This window comes from Sapajus apella, unplaced genomic scaffold, assembly GCF_009761245.1.
Source record: "Sapajus apella isolate SASKATOON/1434 unplaced genomic scaffold, GSC_monkey_1.0 scaffold4, whole genome shotgun sequence".
NCBI lineage: Eukaryota > Metazoa > Chordata > Mammalia > Primates > Cebidae > Sapajus > Sapajus apella.
Genome location: NW_022436944.1, coordinates 23,672,434 through 23,691,387, shown reverse-complemented (window position 1 = coordinate 23,691,387; position 18,954 = coordinate 23,672,434). Strand labels below are relative to the sequence as shown.

Genomic DNA, 18,954 nt, shown 5'->3' with positions numbered 1-18,954 from the left:
AGGAAGTTCACAGCATCTCACAGAACCTGCTTCATGGTATTCTTAACGAATGCCTGATACATACCATAATTCAGTTGGTGTGATAACTCTTTTATATACATGTACACAAGCATATGCGTGCATGTGTGCACATGCGTGCGCGCGCACACACACACACACACACACACACACACACACACAAACACAAACAATAATCTTCCCTGGAACAAGAAGATCCTGGTTCATGCTAATAACAGGACCCAGAGCCACTACTGCTGTAGCAAAGATAAGTCTTACATTTAGATTTGTGATTCCATTATTTAGTATTTTGTATGTGTCTAACAAACAAAACAATGCATCACCCTACAAAACCACTTTACCACTTTCACAACAGCTATCCATGATGGAATAACTGGATCATAAACATATGATGGGATTCAGGCATTGGATAACAGGCAGCAAAGGATCGTGATCTTTGAAAGAAGGGAACAAATGAGGTGAGCCCTCTATTTTCCTTGACTTCTGCCTGTAAGTCCTTCGCAACTGAAGTGTAAGGAGATAAGGGTCCAAGCAGAGAACAGCAGTCTCACTGAGTTGAAGAGCTAGAGATGGGAGTTTGGGTATCGCTGGAGTAGCTGTGTATAGAGAGGAGGAAACTGCACAGAGAGGACACCCAGAAGTCTGTGGAGATGTTTCCCTTAGGTCCTTGGTTGAGCAATGACCTGTGCATGCACAGGTTGAGAGGTTCACAAAGCCTTGCAGGGAGAAACTCTATGAAACTGAGAAATAAATGGAGAGATTAAGATCACCCAGGGCTAGGAAACACTGCAGTTTGGTCCAGCTAAAGCCAAAAGTCAGCTGTTCTGTTGAGACCTCAGAAAAAGCATGCTTTATAAATATGTAAGGACAATGTTCTAGAATAATGACCATGCCCTAAAACTGAGGATGAAATGAAAATGTATCAAGGAAGGCAAACATAAAACTAAGGCTTACAAGATTTAAACTGCTTGACTGAATTAAATTCAGCAACCTTTATAGAATACTCCACACTCCATTCAATGTAATATTCATAATGCATAGCATATCATAACAACTGCCAGACATGCGAGGAAGCAGGAAAGCATGACCTGCAGCCAGAAGAAAGGCAACCTACAGAAACAGAACTTGAAATGACTCAGATGGTGGAATTAACAGGCAATGGCATTTAAATACTCCAAAAATATGCTGGGGAATTTAAAGACGCAGAGACAATGAAAACACAAGTGAAGGTTTCAGAGAATGTAAATTGTAATAAAAGAATAAAATGGAAATTCTAGAACCAGGAAAGAGAAGGAAATAAAGGGCATCCAAATTGGAAAAGAAGAAGTCAAGCTGTCAGTGTTCACTGATCATATGATTGTGCACCTAGAAAACCCTAAAGATTCCTCCAAAAGATAATTAGATTTGATAAAGTAATTCAGTAAAGTCTCAGGTTACAAAATCAATGTACACGAATCAGTAGCACTGCTATACACCAACAGCAACCAAGCTGAGAATCAAATCAAGAACTCAATCCCTTTTACAACAGCTTCAAAGAAAGATAAAATACCTAGGAATATACTTAACCAAGGAGGTGAAAGATCTCTACAAGTAGAACTACAAAACACTGCTGAAAGAAATAATAGATCCAAACAAATGGAAACACAACCCATGGTCATGGATTAGAAGAATCAATATAATGAAAGTGACCATACTGCCTAAAGCAGTCTACAGGTTCAATCTAGTTCCCATCAAAATAACTATCATTTTACAAAGAATTAGAAAAAACAATTCTAAAATTCATATGGAATCAAAAGAGCCTGAATAGTAAAAGCAATCCCAAGCAAAAAGAACAAATCTGGAGGCATCACATTATTGGACTTCAAAATTATACTACAAGGCTATAATTACCAAAACAGCATGGTACTGGTATAAAAGAAGACACATAGACCAATGGAACTGATCTAAATGGGGCTGGGAAAACTGGATAGCCAAATGTAGAAGAATGAAAGTGAATCTCTCTCTCATCTTATAAAAAATAAGATGGATTAAAGACATAAATCTAAGACCTGAAACCATAAAAACTCCAGAAGGTAACCTAGAAAAAACTCTTCTGGACATTGACCTAGGCAAAGAATCATGACTAAGACCCCAAAAGCAAATGCAACTAAAACAAAAATAAATAAATGGGACATAATTAACCTAGAAAGCTTCTGTGTAGAAAAAAAAGAAAACAGAGTAAACTACAGAATGGGATAAAATATTTGCAAACTATGCATCTGACAAGAAACTAGTAACCAGAATCTATAAGGAACTCAAAAAGATCAAGAAAAATAATAATCCCATCAAAAGGTGGAAAAATGACAGTAATAGACATTTCTCAAAAGAAGAAATACAAATGGCAAAAAATATGAAAAAATGCTCAACATCACTATTCATCAGGGAAATGGAAATTAAAGCTACAATAAGATACTACTTTACTCCTGCAAGAATGGCCGTTATCATAAAGTCAAAAAACAACAGTTGTTGGCATGAATGTGATGGAAAGGGAATGCTTGTACACTACTGATGGGAATGTAAATTAGTACATCTCTATGGAAAACAGTATGGAGGTTCCTTAAAGAACTAAAAGTAGGTTTATCATTTGACTCAGCAATCCCACTACTGGGTAGCTACTCAAAGGAAAATAAGTCAATATGTCTAAAAGACACCTGCACATGTATAGTCATTGCAGTACAGTTCACAACTGTGAAGATATGGCACCAACCTCAGTGCCCATTGGCCAATGAGTGGCCAAAGAAAATGTAGTATATATACTACACCACTGAACATGTCTCAGCCATAAAAAATAATGAAATAATGTCCTTTGCAGCAACTCAGATGGAGTGAGAGGCCATTATTCTAAATGAAGTAACTCAGGAATGGAAAACCAAGCAACTTTTGTTCTTACTTATACATGTGAGCTACGCTATGGGTATGTAAAGACATACAGAGTGATATAATAAAACTGAGAGACTTAGAAGAGGGAGGTTGGGAAGAGCTAAGGGTTAAACTACACATTTGGTACCATGTACAGTGTACACATCACTCCAGTGATGGGTACACTAAAATCTCAGACTTCACCACTTCATAATTCATCCACGTAACCAAAAACCATTGTGCCTCCAAAGCCACTGAAATAGTAAAAAAAACAAAAACAAACAAACAAAAAACCCCAAAAAAACCAAAAAAACAGGAATTTAAAATTTCTAGAACCAAAAAGTACTATATTTGGAATTAAAAATGTACTAAATTGGCTTAAGGGCAGATTGGATACTAAGTGAATCCAAATAGGATAAATTCTAAGAAAATGAGGCATATAAGAGTCAAACTTCTAAATACTAGAGATAAAGAGAAAAATCTTAAAAGTAACCAGGGAAAGACAGAGCATATTATGTTCCAGGAAATTTTAAAAAAAATCAACTAACTTTTCATCAGAAAAAAATAGAGACCAGAACACAACAGAATGAGATTTTCAAACTGTTGAAAGAAGATAGCCATCAAACCAGAATTTTACATCCAGTGAAAAGCATATGAAGCACTACTTAACAGATAAACCGGAAAATCCCTAACTGGAGGTTTTATTTTAAAATTTTAATTATTTTTTAAAACAATGTTTGTGGATACATAGCAGGTATATATATTTATGGGGTACATGTGATGTTTTGATACAGGCATGCAACATGAAATAAGCACATTATGGAGAATGGATTATTCATCTTCTCACATTTATCCTTTGAACTACATACAATCCAGCTACATTTTTTAATTTTAAAATATACAATTATTGTTGACTATAGTCACTTTATTTTGCCAAATAGGTCTTATTCATCTTTTCTATTTTTTGTACGCATTAACCATCCCTACCTTTCCCACTCCCCCAAATCCCTACTTCTCTTCCTAGACTCTTGTAACCATCCTTCTACTCTCTATATCCATGAGTTTAATTGTTCAATTGGAGAATTTATCAGTAACTGATAAAATAGACAAAAAAAATCAACTTGACATGATTTACACTTACTGAGCAATGCTACTGGATTCTGCAATTGTTTGGCATACTATTCAAACAGTTGCAAAAATACGCGTTCAAGTACACATGGAATAATCACCAAGATATATCAATTGGAACCATAAAATAAGCATCAGTACATTTCAAAAGTCTGAAATTGTACAAATTACTGTAAGGTCCAAACTGTTTACGTTGGCCCATGTGACCTATATGGCAGACTAACTGCATCAGAGGTGCCATTTTTTTCATCCCTGTATCTATGGCCTTTTCCATGTAAATTTGCAGTTCTTTTGACCAAAGAGGAGTTATTTACTTATACACCTGTTTTTTAGGACGAACTTGCAACTTTTTCTGGTCAACAGAATGCAGTAGCGGTGCCAATCTATCACCTCTGATGCAAGGCCTCAAGAAACTTTGCCCATTTTTGTTACATTCTTGCCCTCTGCCATGGCCAGGAGAAAGACATACTCAGGGTAGCCCACTGGTTCCAGATGAGATGAGAATCATGTGGTACACAGCTGAGGCACCTGTCATCCCTATTAAGGTTATCCTAGATCAGCCAACAGCTATCCAACCCCAGACTCGTGAGCAAGCCTAGCTAAGATCAGCAGTTATCTAGCAACTTGCAGCTGACCCTCGATATATGAACAACTCCACTGTAGAACAGCTGAACCCCACAGACTTGTGAGATGAATAAGTATTTATTGTTCATTCCCAAGATTTTGTTTGTTATGCAGCATTATGTGGCAATAGACAACTGATCCTGCCTATATCTCTGACTGATTCACAGCTTGTAATACTCTTGGTGGCTCACTGCAGCTATACTTGCACCTTTGCTATTTCTCTAACAGGTAGGCATGTTCCTGCATCCGGGCGCTTGTCTTGTCTGGAATGTTCTTCCTTTAGACAGCGGCATGAATAAGAGCTAAAGACTGCTTGGCTAAGAGCTAAAGACTGCTGGGAGGAAGTAACAAACAGAATGATGTGGGTTGGTCCTCTCCTCCTGGGATACAGTAGAACGTGCTGCACTGTGAGTGAAGGATGATACACATTACAGGAGGAAAAGACTTCCTAGACAATGGACGCATACTCACAGCTTACTGGGTTTGGGAAGGGAAGGATTCTGAGGATGAGGAATATGCTCTACTTTCTTGAAATGAGAATATGCTCGACACTCTCGATAGGGTTGGGAAATGAGGCTGGCCAGGAATTAATGGGGAAAGGATTACTCAAATGCTGACTGACAGGCTATCTTACTGGGAAGAAAGAACATGTTTATAGATTGGATGTGGCACAATGGTGAGACTGAAACAGCTCTGGCCTTTAGCTCTGGTTCAGCCCATCGCTGATTTGTTGTCTTGGGAAAATTATTTTTAATTATTTGAACTCCAATTTCATCATTTGTAAAATGGGAGTGATACAGGTATCTTGACTGGTCAAGGTAAAGATTAAATGTGATTATGTACATATACATATATGTATATAATTATTAATCACTTAATATATAAAAAGTGCTCATTAAAGTACAGCTACCACCTTTCACTTCTTCCTCATTATCATTCCTACTTTCTAAACAATGTACTTGTGGGAACTACTGGTAAGATAAAAATACAGAATTTAATCCTATGCAGTAAAAAGTGAGTAGGGAGAGGACATACTTTCGAATCTATAAGCCATAAGTAAGTATAACCAAAATAAATTCAATGTTAGCCAAGGAAAAAACCCAATATATTTTCTCTGAAATGTTTTTCTCAAACTACCATTAGTTACAATGACATTGCAATGACATAACATTACAAAAACTCTCACCTGGGTCACATCAAATTTTGAGACTTGTATTCTATTTCTGAAATATTTGTAGGGATGCATTTTGAAATTTATATTCTGTGAGACCAACTCCAACAGTATTGGAGCAATTAATGAATAAAATATAGAAAAATGTTGATGATTGTTAAATTTGGGGGATGGGTATGTTGAGATTCATTATTCTCTTCTCTTTGTGTTTATTAGGAACATTTGAAAATATTCACAAAGAAAAATTTTGTTTAATGACTCTGATGACCCCACTATCTGCTAAATTAATCTCTTCCCTTCTTGAACCTACTTATATTTCCAACTCTTGCAACTTTGGATGACCCTGAATAAGAACTATCAATTGTGCAGACAAACAAATACTTTTATTATTCACCATGGTCGCTTCCAGGCTTCAAAAGTATTCCAGGTTATGGTTTACTGGGGTTAGCAAACAAGTCTTCATTCACTTTACACCTTTCATATTTTTAAAGATACTTTGTTGTGTCCCTCCTTCGTTCTAGTCTTTCTGATGGAAAAATCCTAACCCTTTTATTCCCCATTGCTCTGGCAGCAGGTCCCTCTATCAGTTATTGAAGCTGCCCTTCTCCAGACCTTTCTCAGCTCTGCTGACTTTCATGTGCTGCAGTGACCAGAACTGATCCACCCAGGTGACACACAAGAACAAAGGACAGCCCAAACCAGAATTTCAGTGAAGGGACTTTCAGAAACAAAAGAAAATTGGAAGGGAACATCGAGCAACCATGAAGACACAAGCACAGTGTGTTAGAAAATGAAATTGTATGAAAGCAGATGAAAATTATCCTCATTATAACAGCTGGCAGGATAAAATGGGGAGAATTTTTTTTTAAACAAGCTAATTCTATGACTTCCAGGCTCCAAGCCAAACCATCAAGGGTGTCTATCACATTAGAAAAAAATTCAAACCTAACACCACAGCCAATGGTCTGGCTCCTGCCCCTGTCTTTCTCCCACTTTTTCTCCTTCTGCTCCCACCTTGCTTACTCAGCTCCAGCCACGCTGGCCCTCCTGCTGCTTTTGTGCACACCATAACCCACTGTGAATCTGGGGCAGCTCCATCTTGCTGCAGCCTCTGCCAGACCACCTCTACTCAACCCCTTCTCACATGGATTGTTTCCTTCATACATCATCTGGCCTCTGATCAAATGCCACTTCCGCAGAGAAGCTTGCCCTGACCAAGCAGCCTCCTCCCTTGTTCTCTATTCTCTGACCTGCTTTACTGCAATCATGCTTTGAACATACAGGATGTAGTTTACCTTTCTCTTATCAGTGTCATCCATTAGAGTATACACTCTGGGAGGAAGACAGCTTTGAATTGGTGACTCCTAACTCCTCCTCACATCTAGGTTAGTGCCACAGGAATGGGTACCAATCATTACTTGCACAAATAAATGAATGAATACATGCATGCCTACCAGTTAAGAGTGCAAGCTCTGGCACCAAACTGTCTGGGTTGAAATTCCACCTCTAGCTTCTGTATGTTTTGGGGCAAGTTATTTATTGTCTCTGTATACACTTTCCTAATTTATAAAATACAGATAATAATAGTACCTACTCAGGGTTATCTTGGAAATTGAGTGAACACAGATAAGGTGCTTAGAGCAGTGGTAAGAATAATAGCTAGTGCCCAACAAATGTGGGAATGAATACCACTGAACGGCAAAAGGGAAAAAGAGAAGAATACTGACAGCCTTCCTCGAGTAGCAGCAGCTAAAAGACTGAAAGCAAGTGTGGTGCTCCAGTGACTCTCACCTACTCTGGAAAGGTGTGCTTTCAAGTTCAAGGAATCAATTACAAGGGAAACTTCCTTTTGTGTGGGAGGGTATCTGAGGGTTTTGTTTTTCACATTTAAGAGACATAAAATTCACAACTGCAGTATCTTCCAGTTCTCAAATTAGCATGTTTGCATGACGTATCCATTCAGAGTATAATATCTACATACAGAACATGCTCTCTAAAGCTTTTGTGCCTGGTGCAAATAATTGTGTAACACTATTCACATCCTAAAGGTATTATATGGCAAAAAGGAAAGTTGTGACATTACTAGTTAGCCACAGCTACAAGTTCATATTCCCAAAAGTGACTTCACTTTCCACAACAGAAAACAAAGAAAAAATTTAAACACACACACACACACACACACACACACACACACGCACACACACACAGAGTTTATTCTTGATTTTGAGAGTGTATAATCAATAACAGCCATAACTACCTGCAAAATTTTTAGCTTTTGGTAAGTAAGAATAGGATCTTTTGTTTCTGTGTTAAGGTTGCCTATTACAAAGATTAACCTATTTGTTGATGCAAACCCAGTTTAATAAATGCAAATCAAGGGAAAACATACAATCCACCTAAGAATTGGGGTTATGTTCTATAATCCAACAGAGCAAGAGATGCTGATAGTAAGTGTTGCCAGGTAAAATGAGAGCAGAGAGGTTCTTGACAGTTTGGAAAGTACCAGAAAATGGTCCAGGTGGAGGTGCAGCTGTGCGGATAACTCAGCTCTTTCTATCTCCCTTTAGAGCCCACTGTTTCCTGTACTTGATACTGAAGATAAGAATTATCCCAATGTGTGGAGAAAACCTCTTTCTGAAATGTAACTACTTTGCTAATCAAACATCATCATGAATAAACACACTCACAGGACACTTCTTAAAAGTAAAATCATTTGTAGGCAGCAGCAGTTCAGGAGGAGCACGTCCGTGATAAGGCTACTTCCTTAACATTTAGATAGCACTTTATGTGTCCTCTATGGCAGGCCCCAAGTGAGAAATTACTTTAAAAACATAGCAACGTTTGTATCACTTAAGGAGAGTGTATGATTTTTCCTTCTAATGATATAAGTTTAATATATTCCTAATTATTTTTCCCCTTTGGCCATCAGAAAGCTTGCCTATGGTTTGACTATAGCAAGTATATAAGATCTTATGATCTGCTTATTCATATTTTTACTCCTCTGGTTTTGACTATCTGCTCTTATTAATATTTTGTACTGAATTTTAAAATTCTATAAAAGTATTTTATTCTGATTTTATGTGGTGGTTTAAGCTGTCTCCAATCTTTCATAAAATGAGATGGGTTTAGCTTAATTAAGTTGGGTCATTTTCATAGACCTAATTTCCCTTGATTGTCATAACAGCCTGAAGAGGTAGACGTTGTCATCATTTACATTTTATAGAGAGGGAAACTGACACCCAAAGGTGTAAATGCCCTGCCCAAGACCCAAATATCACAGAGTTTTCACTGTTCTATGTTATGCTATCCTATTTCTCTAATAAAAAAAATTACTTTTACTGGTATAATATCTTCAGGTAAGAGTTATAATTCAATTAACGATGAACTTTCTTTTAAAGTGTCACATGAATGAGACAAAATACATTTAAATTATAAAAGGAGGCAGGGCGAGGTGGCTCACGCCTGTAATCCCAGCACTTTGGGAGGCCGAGGCGGGTGGATCACGAGGTCAAGAGATCGAGACCATCCTGGTCAACATGGTGAAACCCCGTCTCTACTAAAAATACAAAAAATTAGCTGGGCATGGTGGCGCGTGCCTGTAATCCCAGCTACTCAGGAGGCTGAGGCAGGAGAATTGCCTGAACCCAGGAGGCGGAGGTTGCGGTGAGCCGAGATCGCGCCATTGCACTCCAGCCTGGGTAACAAGAGCGAAACTCCGTCTTAAAAAAAAAAAAAAAATTATAAAAGGAAGGATTTAGGCTAGTCAGAAATTTTATCAATAAATGTATATGATTGTAGAATATTAGGCAGTTAGAAAAAGAGAATTTTCTTTGATGAATTTTATAATTCTGTCTTTTTATCTTCTAAAGAAAAAGGTATACAAGAAGGGCAAAATTTAGATAAAAGTGTTGCTTGAAGGTAAGAGAATGAATTATTTGACCTACACAAGATGAAAATGCTTTTTAAAAATCAACCACCACCAAACATTACTGACTTTTCATTATAGCCCACCAGTGTAAGGAGATGGGCTTTGATCTCCTTTCTAAGGTCACCAGGCTGGCTCTAATCCCAGCACTCTGGGCACGCCTGCTGTGCTCAGTCCTGCAGTTAGGTGTGTTTCCTGGGCAATGGAGTCTGTGGAAACTGCCTGGCTCTGGATTATATGTGACAAAAAAACCTCAAAGTACATGAGAGTCAGGATCATCACCAACTTAATTTCCCAGCCTTTTCCTCAGAGCACAGGCTCCTTTCTTTTTCACATCTGTGTGTGCCAGGAAAGCAGCGTCTTGCCCAGGAAAAGTTACCAGCTGTGCCTCATTGAGGGCATTATAGGAAAAATAAACATGAAATAAGAGAGAAAGAGGGATTCCTTTTGAATATAAATATGCTCATAACACAATTCATTAAGCAATATCATTTATTTATGATATTTTCCTATTATGTCTGTGTTCACCTACTTCTAATTTCAGCAAAAGGTGTAAAATTTTCTTACATTTGCTTGTTTAAGTACTGAGTTTAAAATGGCTACTGCAAAACTGACAATGACAGATTCTACTTTGACGTTAGGTTCAAATTCAGTTTGGAGAAGCATTTCCCCAACCTGAGGTGATATGGTTTGCTTGTGTCCCCACCCAAATCTCATCTTGAATTGTAACTCCCACAATTCCCATGTGTTGTGGGAGGAACTTGGTGGGAAGCGATTGAATTATGGGGGTGGGTCTTTTCTGTACTCTTCTCATGATAGTGAGTGGTCTCACGAGATCCGATGGTTTTAAAAACAGGAGTTTCCCTGCACAAGCTCTCTCTTTGCCTGAGACATGCATGTAAGATGTGACTTGCTCCTCCTTGCCTTCTGCCATGATTGTGAGGCCTCTCCAGCCATGTGGAACTGTCCATTAAATCTCTTTCCTGCATAAATTACCCAGTCTTGGATATGTCTTTATCAGCATCATGAAAATGAGCTAATACATGAGGGAAGAGTGCATTGTTGTAAACAATTACCCCAAAGAATTTTCAGGTATCTGTAGATAATTTTGCTCAGTTAAATCAGGAATGGATCACCTAGACAGTTTCTCTGTCCTCAGACCTGATAAATGAGAAGCTCTCCAGGAGAAATAAGTCAATTTGTTGTTTGTGCAACATGCATTGGACATGCTTTGTGTAAATTTCACTGAGTCAGCTAGCTAGCAAGTTGCTTGGTAGGGATTTGAACTATGGAGTGCCTCATTCCAAGAGCCATCATGGTCTTGCTGGTACTTTATAAAGTTTCCAGGCTTCCTGCTGCCATAGAGAGGCTTGCAAGTATGTGCTAGTTCTAAGCATTGATATGCAAAAAGTTATCAACATCCTGAATTCCCATGTATTTTATATTGTAATCTCATTTGTTTTATCAGCAGAGGAAGCTCCATTTAGAATGAGCCCCTTGGCCACATGCTGGACAAACATGGAACAGCCAATCAAATCTCTATATTCTATGCATTGGTTTCTTTGACTTGCCTGGTGTTGTGGGGAGGGGTCCTCCTTCAGATTTTCATCCAGGTCCACACCAACTCTGTTGAAGAAAAACAAAAACTGGTCAGTGCCCTGCTGTAGAAGGCATGTGACAGTCTTGAGTGTCAGATGACCTAACCCAAACATAATGTGAATCTGAGGAAAGATTTAGCAGAAAACGATCCTACCTATTCTTGATTCAAAAGAGCCTCAGATTTATACCAAAATGAGAATTTAAACAGCTGGGCCTCAGCATGCTGAAGAACTTAAGCATCAACAGCAGCTCTTCTCTACTTCTTTCCCAGCAAGGTAAGTATCGCTGAGAACCTGGGATAACAGCCACCAGGAAAAAGACCTCCATAGCCCCAAAAACACACATTCTAGAGGGAAGGAGACCTGGTACCTCTGCAACCACCCATTGACTAAAATGCCCTGGGAATTTGTGTGCCCAGCCTGGAGCAGGGTTTCTCGAGGCAGAGAACACAGAACGTTTTTCTAGAGTCTGCCCAGAGGGAGGATTCAGACTGTGGAGCCTGAGGTGTATACAATTTGGGGGCTCTCTCTTTAAGGAAAATAATGCAAAAATATAAATACAAAATTGGGAGTGAAAGTGACTTTTCAGAAGGATAAATCACAAACAAAAATACATGTTTTTAAAGTTGGCAAATGCAATAGACATCTCAAAATCCAGAAAAAAATACAAAATATTCCAATTAGTTGCATGACACACCACTAAAATAATTTTCTTCTAGAATTTTTGCCTACTGACTTTGCTACTCTCTTTACGATAATGATTTTTTACTAGAGAATAAAAAGATAAGGCAGTCTTTCCATTAGCAAGACTGATCAAAATTGTTGATAGTTGGAAGGCATTAAAGCACGCTTCCTTACACACAGACACGCTACAACGTGCCTCACTGCTACGGGGTAATGCCCTGCAAATGCAAGATTTCTGATAAATTTTATTTTATGCAATTCCCATAAGCAATGCACAGTGTACTTATTAGTGTCCATGCTTTGTCATTGAATATATTCCTGAATTTCCTGAATTTTGACAAGGCATCATCGAACACTGTATTTTACACATATCATGATTAGAAGAATTTTCAACAGAGTCTCCAGTCTGGCTCAGTGCATTTCAAACCTTGTTTTTCCTCCACTACCCACAGAGTTCTGATGCCAGCCACCATAGGACACGTTTATATTTAATTCAGCCTTGTTAATTATTTCTGTAAGCTGTTCTTACTCTGGGGTGGACAGCAGTGGCTTAGCCACGCACAGAAGTGACTGCAGCCCACGCGAATGTATTCCATTCAATCTAAACTAAATGCACTCTCAATTCAGCTTCCCCTTAGTTGGATCTCCCAAATGCCCACAGCTATTCCAATACCATCTGATCAGAGGAGAAGTACGAGGAAAAGAAAGCAGTAGGGAAAGAAACAGCAGTTGAACCCTTTGAAACGATGTTTTTTTTACAAATCTTACAAAAATATAAGACCATGGGAACACAGTGCTGGGGATCTTCCCAGGGCCTTGGAGGGCCAGACCAAGTGAGGGGCCCTGAAACTCAAACTTCCTCTGCTTCCAGAGAACATCCCTCTGCCTGCTTCATCTGGAGTTGCACAGGGTGGGAGGGCTGGGGAGAGGTCTGGCCCAAGCTCCACCAGAGCCCTTCCTGTGAGTCCACATTTGCTAGACATTTAGGAACTTTTCTTCAACTCTTGTTCCTCATAAACACCTCTGTAATCATCTTCCAGACCTGCCGTCTGGGTGGGGGAAGCAAGGCCCTGTGAGAAGCCTCCAGTCAAGCAAATGCGTGGCTCTTTAAAAGGAGAGCAGTAACAGTAAAGACCTGTCTGTTTAAAATAGCTCCGATTCTTCAGATTAGTGTTTTCTGGGCATGAATAGCCCCATCTCTCTAACCAAGGGAGGCAAATTAATAGCTGTTTATTGTGTGCTGAATTTTTTGCCTTTAGGTCACTGGGAAAAGCCTTTGGAGGCGAGGAAGCTTTGATGCTTGGAGTAGAAAAACTAGCTCTTTGACCTATTTCATCTGATAAGGAATAAGAAGGGAAAGGGGAGGAGAGAGAGAAAGGAAGTCAGGGAGGAGAAAGAAGGGGAGAAGGGATGAGGGGAGGATAGCAGTGCTGAGAGAGGGAGGGAGAAGAAGAGGAGGGAGAGTGGGAGATGAGGAAGAGAAGGGAGGGAAGGCAGGTAGAAGGGAAGAGGGGGTGAGACGGAGGTTGTGCAGACAATGGGAGTTTGGGTGGGGCCTCCCCAGGTGGGTCCAGCACAAAGAGTGACCTTGGAGTGGGGGTGGCCTGAGTCCAACAGTGGGACCCAGGTGTGGAGGCTCCCAGCCCCCTTCTCTTATGGGGCTGGGGCACTGTCACAGCTGTGTGGTGGATCCGAACCCTCTGGCAGGGGCTGGCTACCCCCTAGGAGGAGGCTTCCTTGCTGGAGAAGCGCAGATCTCAGGGATGAAACTGCTGGGCCCCCGGTCAGCTGTGAACTGAACTGAGGGTCCTGGGGCTCCCACCACTGTGTCTACTTAGGCCCTTTTTCTAGGTCTCTGTCTAGAAACCTGGAGAAGACAGAAATAGAATTTTATAAGCCCAATATTTGACGTTTGAGGCAGTACTGAGGTTTTTCACTAAAGTGGAAGCTTTGCTTTGCAGCAACAATCGCAGCAGACATTCCTAGGCAGCTAGGTGGAGTGGAGGAAGTGGGTGAAGTTCTTCCGTTTGATGCAGGACTCGGTGGAAAACATCTCAGAGGCTTCTGGGAAGAAGACCACACCTCTTCCCACATCTCATCTCAGAGCAGATCCAGAGCAGGACAAACGCTGCAAATGGCTCAAGGAAAGAGAACCTCCAGAAAGGTGCTTCCCTCCGGGGGAAGCCAGGGCGAACATGGTCCTTGCCCGCACAGGGCATACGGTTTGTGAGGTTCAATGAGGATTAAATAAAAAATGTACCACAGCTTAAGCGTTGTGAAGGAAAGGAACAGGAGAACAATGTCTTCTTTCACTTGTGATATTAGCTACTTTTGATGAATATCTTGCTAATAATATATGTTTCTTGGCTCCCTGCCTCTTTAAATACTATGTAAAGGGGATACTCTCATCTTAACTGGAGGACTTAGCATCGAAATTGGGCCCATAAGGTCTAACACGTGCAACATTATAATGATTTCCGAGAGGTGTATGAACCTTTTTATGACCACATTAAATGGTCCCTGGCTACTGTCTTTTTTTTTTTTTTTTTGATTCTTGTATCTGCCAGTTAGATTGTCTTTATTTTACCTGGCTGTGACAATATATTGACATATTATCCCTATGACCCCCACGCCTTTAATTTACTATGGTACTAACCCTGATAGTCAAATATATTTTTATTGTCATTTTATGTCTCTATCTTATATCTATCTAATCTATCTATTTCATTCAAATATTACAGAAGGGCTCACACACAATTGTTCCTATCTCACCCTTGCACACCCTCAGACCAACTCCCATTGTGTTGGAGGGCAATTTTCTGCCTTTTCTCGATTGTGATATATAAGCTGACATAGACACGCATGGCACTTTCACACGGCATCCCAAGGGGTATGCAAACATGCCAACTACATCTGTATCTCTTACTCTCCTGCTCAAGAAGCAAGTCAGAATGTGAAACTGACACTATTTTAGGGCTAACCATATACCCACTCACTTTAAAAAAATTTCTACAGCTCTTTAATGCACGAGCATCCACTCGCTTTTACACACAGAAGATCATTTATACACAATGAGTTTTTGAGAGATTATTAGAAGGAAGACATAATATCACCCCAGTTTGTGATATTACGTGTATATAGCAGCCCACCAGGTGAGATCACAGTATGAAGTCCAGCCTCCGTAGGTGACATCCAAGGGTCTTTAGCACCTCTCCCTCAACATTAAGCTAGCTACCCTTTCTGCTCATCTGATCTGGACAGTGTCCTGGGTCTGGTAACTGGAGATGGCCTTGTTTCCGAACCCTGGTACCAACTACAGTCCCTGAGCCCTGGCCATATGATAATCTGCCAGTTTCGCTCCCATGGACTGGACCCCCTCACTCCAAACTCCAGGCTGGTATTTTGGTCCATGCTGGCCACCATTGAACTTGTGTGATGCCCTGTCTTCTTTCCTGAACTTCTAAGCACTGCCCTCCCCTTCTGTCTGATCACCACCATGGCCCATCCACCACAATGCCCTTCCTAGGTCTCAGATCTCCCACTAGAAGTTACAGAGACTTGGAGTGAAGTAGCTGTACTCCTCTGACTCTGCTCTCTGCTCCCAAACAGAATCCCTTCTGGGCACCTGAGGTTACCTTGCTCTGTCTGTGGCAACCCTGGCTCACCATTTGCTCACCTGTCTGGTTAAACCCAGTCATGCAGGGCAAGCTCTACAGTATACGTTGGCCCTAGCTGGAATCTGAGGACTTTAGGATTACCTTGCGGTTGTTGAAGGGTCAGTGAAACCCAGCTGTCAAGAGGGTGGTTTGGTGCCAGGCCGCCTGGGTTGAAAAACGTGGCTCTGCCTCTCACTTGCTCTGTGACCTGTGTCACTTACTCCTGTCTTGGTTTCCTCACCAGTACAATGGGAATAATTATAGAACCCACTTAACAGGGTTACGGTGAGGATGAAATGAGAACATAGCTTAGGACCTGTTATATAGTAAGCTTTCAAGAATGTTAGTAGCTATTATTGATATTATTTTTCAGTTCTTATCAGTGGGGTCAGAGCTCAGTTGCTTATTCCTTCCAGAGATAAACCCTCCTAAGTCCTTGTTTCTGCACTGGGAAAACTTTGAATATATAGCAACAACCACAATTGAGCCATAGGGAGCAGCCAGTGCACAGCAAGGATTTCTGGTCTCATAGCAAAACATTTCCATTTAAAGAGGGCCGATCTTCCCAGGTTTGGAATTTTTTAAATTAATTTATATATTTTTTGAGATAGAGTCTTACTCTGTCACCCAGGCTGGAGTACAGTGGTACATTTTTGGTTCACTGCAACCTCCACTTCCCAGGTTCAAGTGATTCTTTTGCCTTAGCTTCCCGAGTAGCTGGGATTTCAGGCGTGTGCCACCACACCCAGCTAATTTTTGTATTTTCAGTAGAGATGGGGTTTTGCCATGTTGCCCAGGCCGATCTCAAACTCCTGGGCTCAAATGATCCATCCATCTTGGCTTCCCAAAGTGCTGGAGTTACAGGTGTGAGCCACCGTGCCTTGCCTGGTTTGGAATTATTTATAATTTGTTGATAGAGTAGTTGGGGTAATAAGGCAACAAAGAAGGAAAAGAAGGTGTCTGAAGAGCAAGGGGAAAGAAGGAAGAAGAGCTGAAAGTAAGCAAAGAAAAGGAAGGTGAAAGGAAATACTAAAGAAAGAAAGAAAGACATGATTATAAAGAGGTGCCTTGGTGGATACATAACGGTAAAGGTGCATGCAGCCTTAGAGAAGGTAAGCCAAGGCTAGAGGGACAAATAACCACACAGCCCAAGAGAACAGAGATAAATAAATATAGAAAAAACATGGAGAAATAAAAAACCAGTAAAGAATTAGAAAGCAACTAAAAAGGCTGGTTAAAATTTTTATATGATGTTTTGCATTCTTGATGCACCTTTTAATTTTAAGCAAGTTGAGTGCTGCCTCTATGGTATTCAAATGGAAATGAAGGCAAGCTTTGCACATATTCCCAGCTGTGCCCTCATACATCTCACTCCGGGTTCCTCATTTACAATGAGCATCAAGCTCCATTTTCAGAGCAAAACACATCTCTTGTGCACCATAATGCACCCTCCCTTCCTATTGTGCTTTCATTCTTTGGTGAGTTTTATTAGACATATTAAAATCTTGGGATGCTCTTATACCCAACCATAGTACAAAAGAAAAAAAAATGCTCCAAAGTTGGGTTTCTCTTACAGGGAAAGCAACGTAACTAACAAAAGTCTCACTTTTCCCATTAAAGCCAACACATTCCATTTTGATTCTTATCAGTTAGCACCTCCAGAAAGGCACTGAAATATTACTAGGGCTTAGTTTCATTGTGGGAATTCCAATAGTCTTAGGTGCCGTTTTGATTCTTTTGAGCTCCCTGCTAACAGGGGCTGGGTGGTGAGGAACATAAATTATTTCCTCTAAGACCTGCTTTTGATGGCAAAGTATAAAAAATGTCATTTTCAGTAAGGGAAGAGTGACTGGTTATTGAGCACATAAATACAGCTTGACAATGGAGGAGTCTGAAAGATACCCACTGAGGGTGGGAACTATTGTGTGGCCATGAGAATATCACTTGGAGGCCAACATCTGTTACTGTACCCTGTATTATTTGACTAAAGAATCCTGGAGTTTGTGTAAGACCAACATTAATCTAATACAATAATTCAAATATTTTAATTTCATTTTGGGAAACAAAAATGCACTAAAGTAAGCGGAAAAACTCACTTTAGTTCACTTTATTATTTACGTGTGGCACATTAGTTAAGAATTTGGACCCTGGAATCAGGTTGCATAGATTCAAATTTCACCTCCATTATTTACTACTTGTATAACTTCGAGACAAATAACTTAACCTCTGCAAATCTCAGTTTTCCCACCTGTAAGTGGGGATAAGCATGTTATCTATTTCATGAACTATTATAAGAATGAAATGAGTTAATAAAGTATATAAAATATTGGCTGCCATTTAGGAAGCACTGATGAAATATTAGTTGATGCTCTTTTCTTAGTGTTGTTATTATTAGAGAAATGGATGTACCCTACATTGACTCATAAATACAATACAGGTCAAAGACAAGAGTGGCTTTTCCATAAATGACCGATATAAAGGTCAATGATAGGATTCCTGCCATCGATGACCCAAGATCTAATGGGAAAAACAGACATTGGAAGCAAAGAACTACAGTATGGTGTGATAAGCACAGTACATAAATTATTTGAACATACCAACAAAGAGCCCAACCAAGATGAGCTATGGGGTGATTAGGCACGTTTCACAGAGGAGATGGGTATTGAAAGGTGAGAATGAGTTTAAAGGTAGGAGAAAAGTTTAGGGGAGGGCGCTCCAGGCACAGCATGGGCAAAGGCATAGGGGAACTGAGTATATTGGTACATCCTAAATAGCTCTGTGTGGTTAGACTGCGAGGGTCATGAACATTTAGGTGAACGTGGTTGGTTTGGATGATACCAGAAAGTAAGTTAAGGGCAAATTATGAAGGACCTTGAGTGCTATGCTAAGGAAAGCATTTTTTGGTCTGTTTTTCTGTAGGCACTACAGGGTGAAATAATTACATTTATGTTTTAGAAAGATCACTGGTGGTCTACATTGTGATATTAAGAAATTGGTGGCCGGGCGCGGTGGCTCAAGCCTGTAATCCCAGCACTTTGGGAGGCCGAGGCGGGTGGATCACGAGGTCAGGAGATTGAGACCATCCTGGTCAACATGGTGAAACCCCGTCTCTACTAAAAATACAAAAAATTAGCTGGGCATGGTGGCATGTGCCTGTAATCCCAGCTACTAAGGAGGCTGAGGCAGGAGAATTGCCTGAACCCAGGAGGCGGAGGTTGCGGTGAGCCGAGATCGCGCCATTGCACTCCAGCC

At 40.2% G+C, this 18,954-nt stretch overlaps 1 protein-coding gene across 2 annotated transcripts in view; it reads right to left on the bottom strand.

Moving 5' to 3' along the window:
* Positions 1 to 18,954, bottom strand: part of SLC9A9 (solute carrier family 9 member A9) — a 579,933-nt gene that overhangs the window by 121,946 nt on the left and 439,033 nt on the right. The window contains exon 13 of one of the 2 annotated variants that reach the window (XM_032258640.1): positions 11,332 to 11,390. In XM_032258640.1, coding sequence (XP_032114531.1) covers positions 11,332 to 11,390 — 59 coding nt within the window. The remainder of the gene's footprint in view (positions 1 to 11,331; positions 11,391 to 18,954) is intronic. The other variant, XM_032258631.1, reaches the window with a different exon arrangement.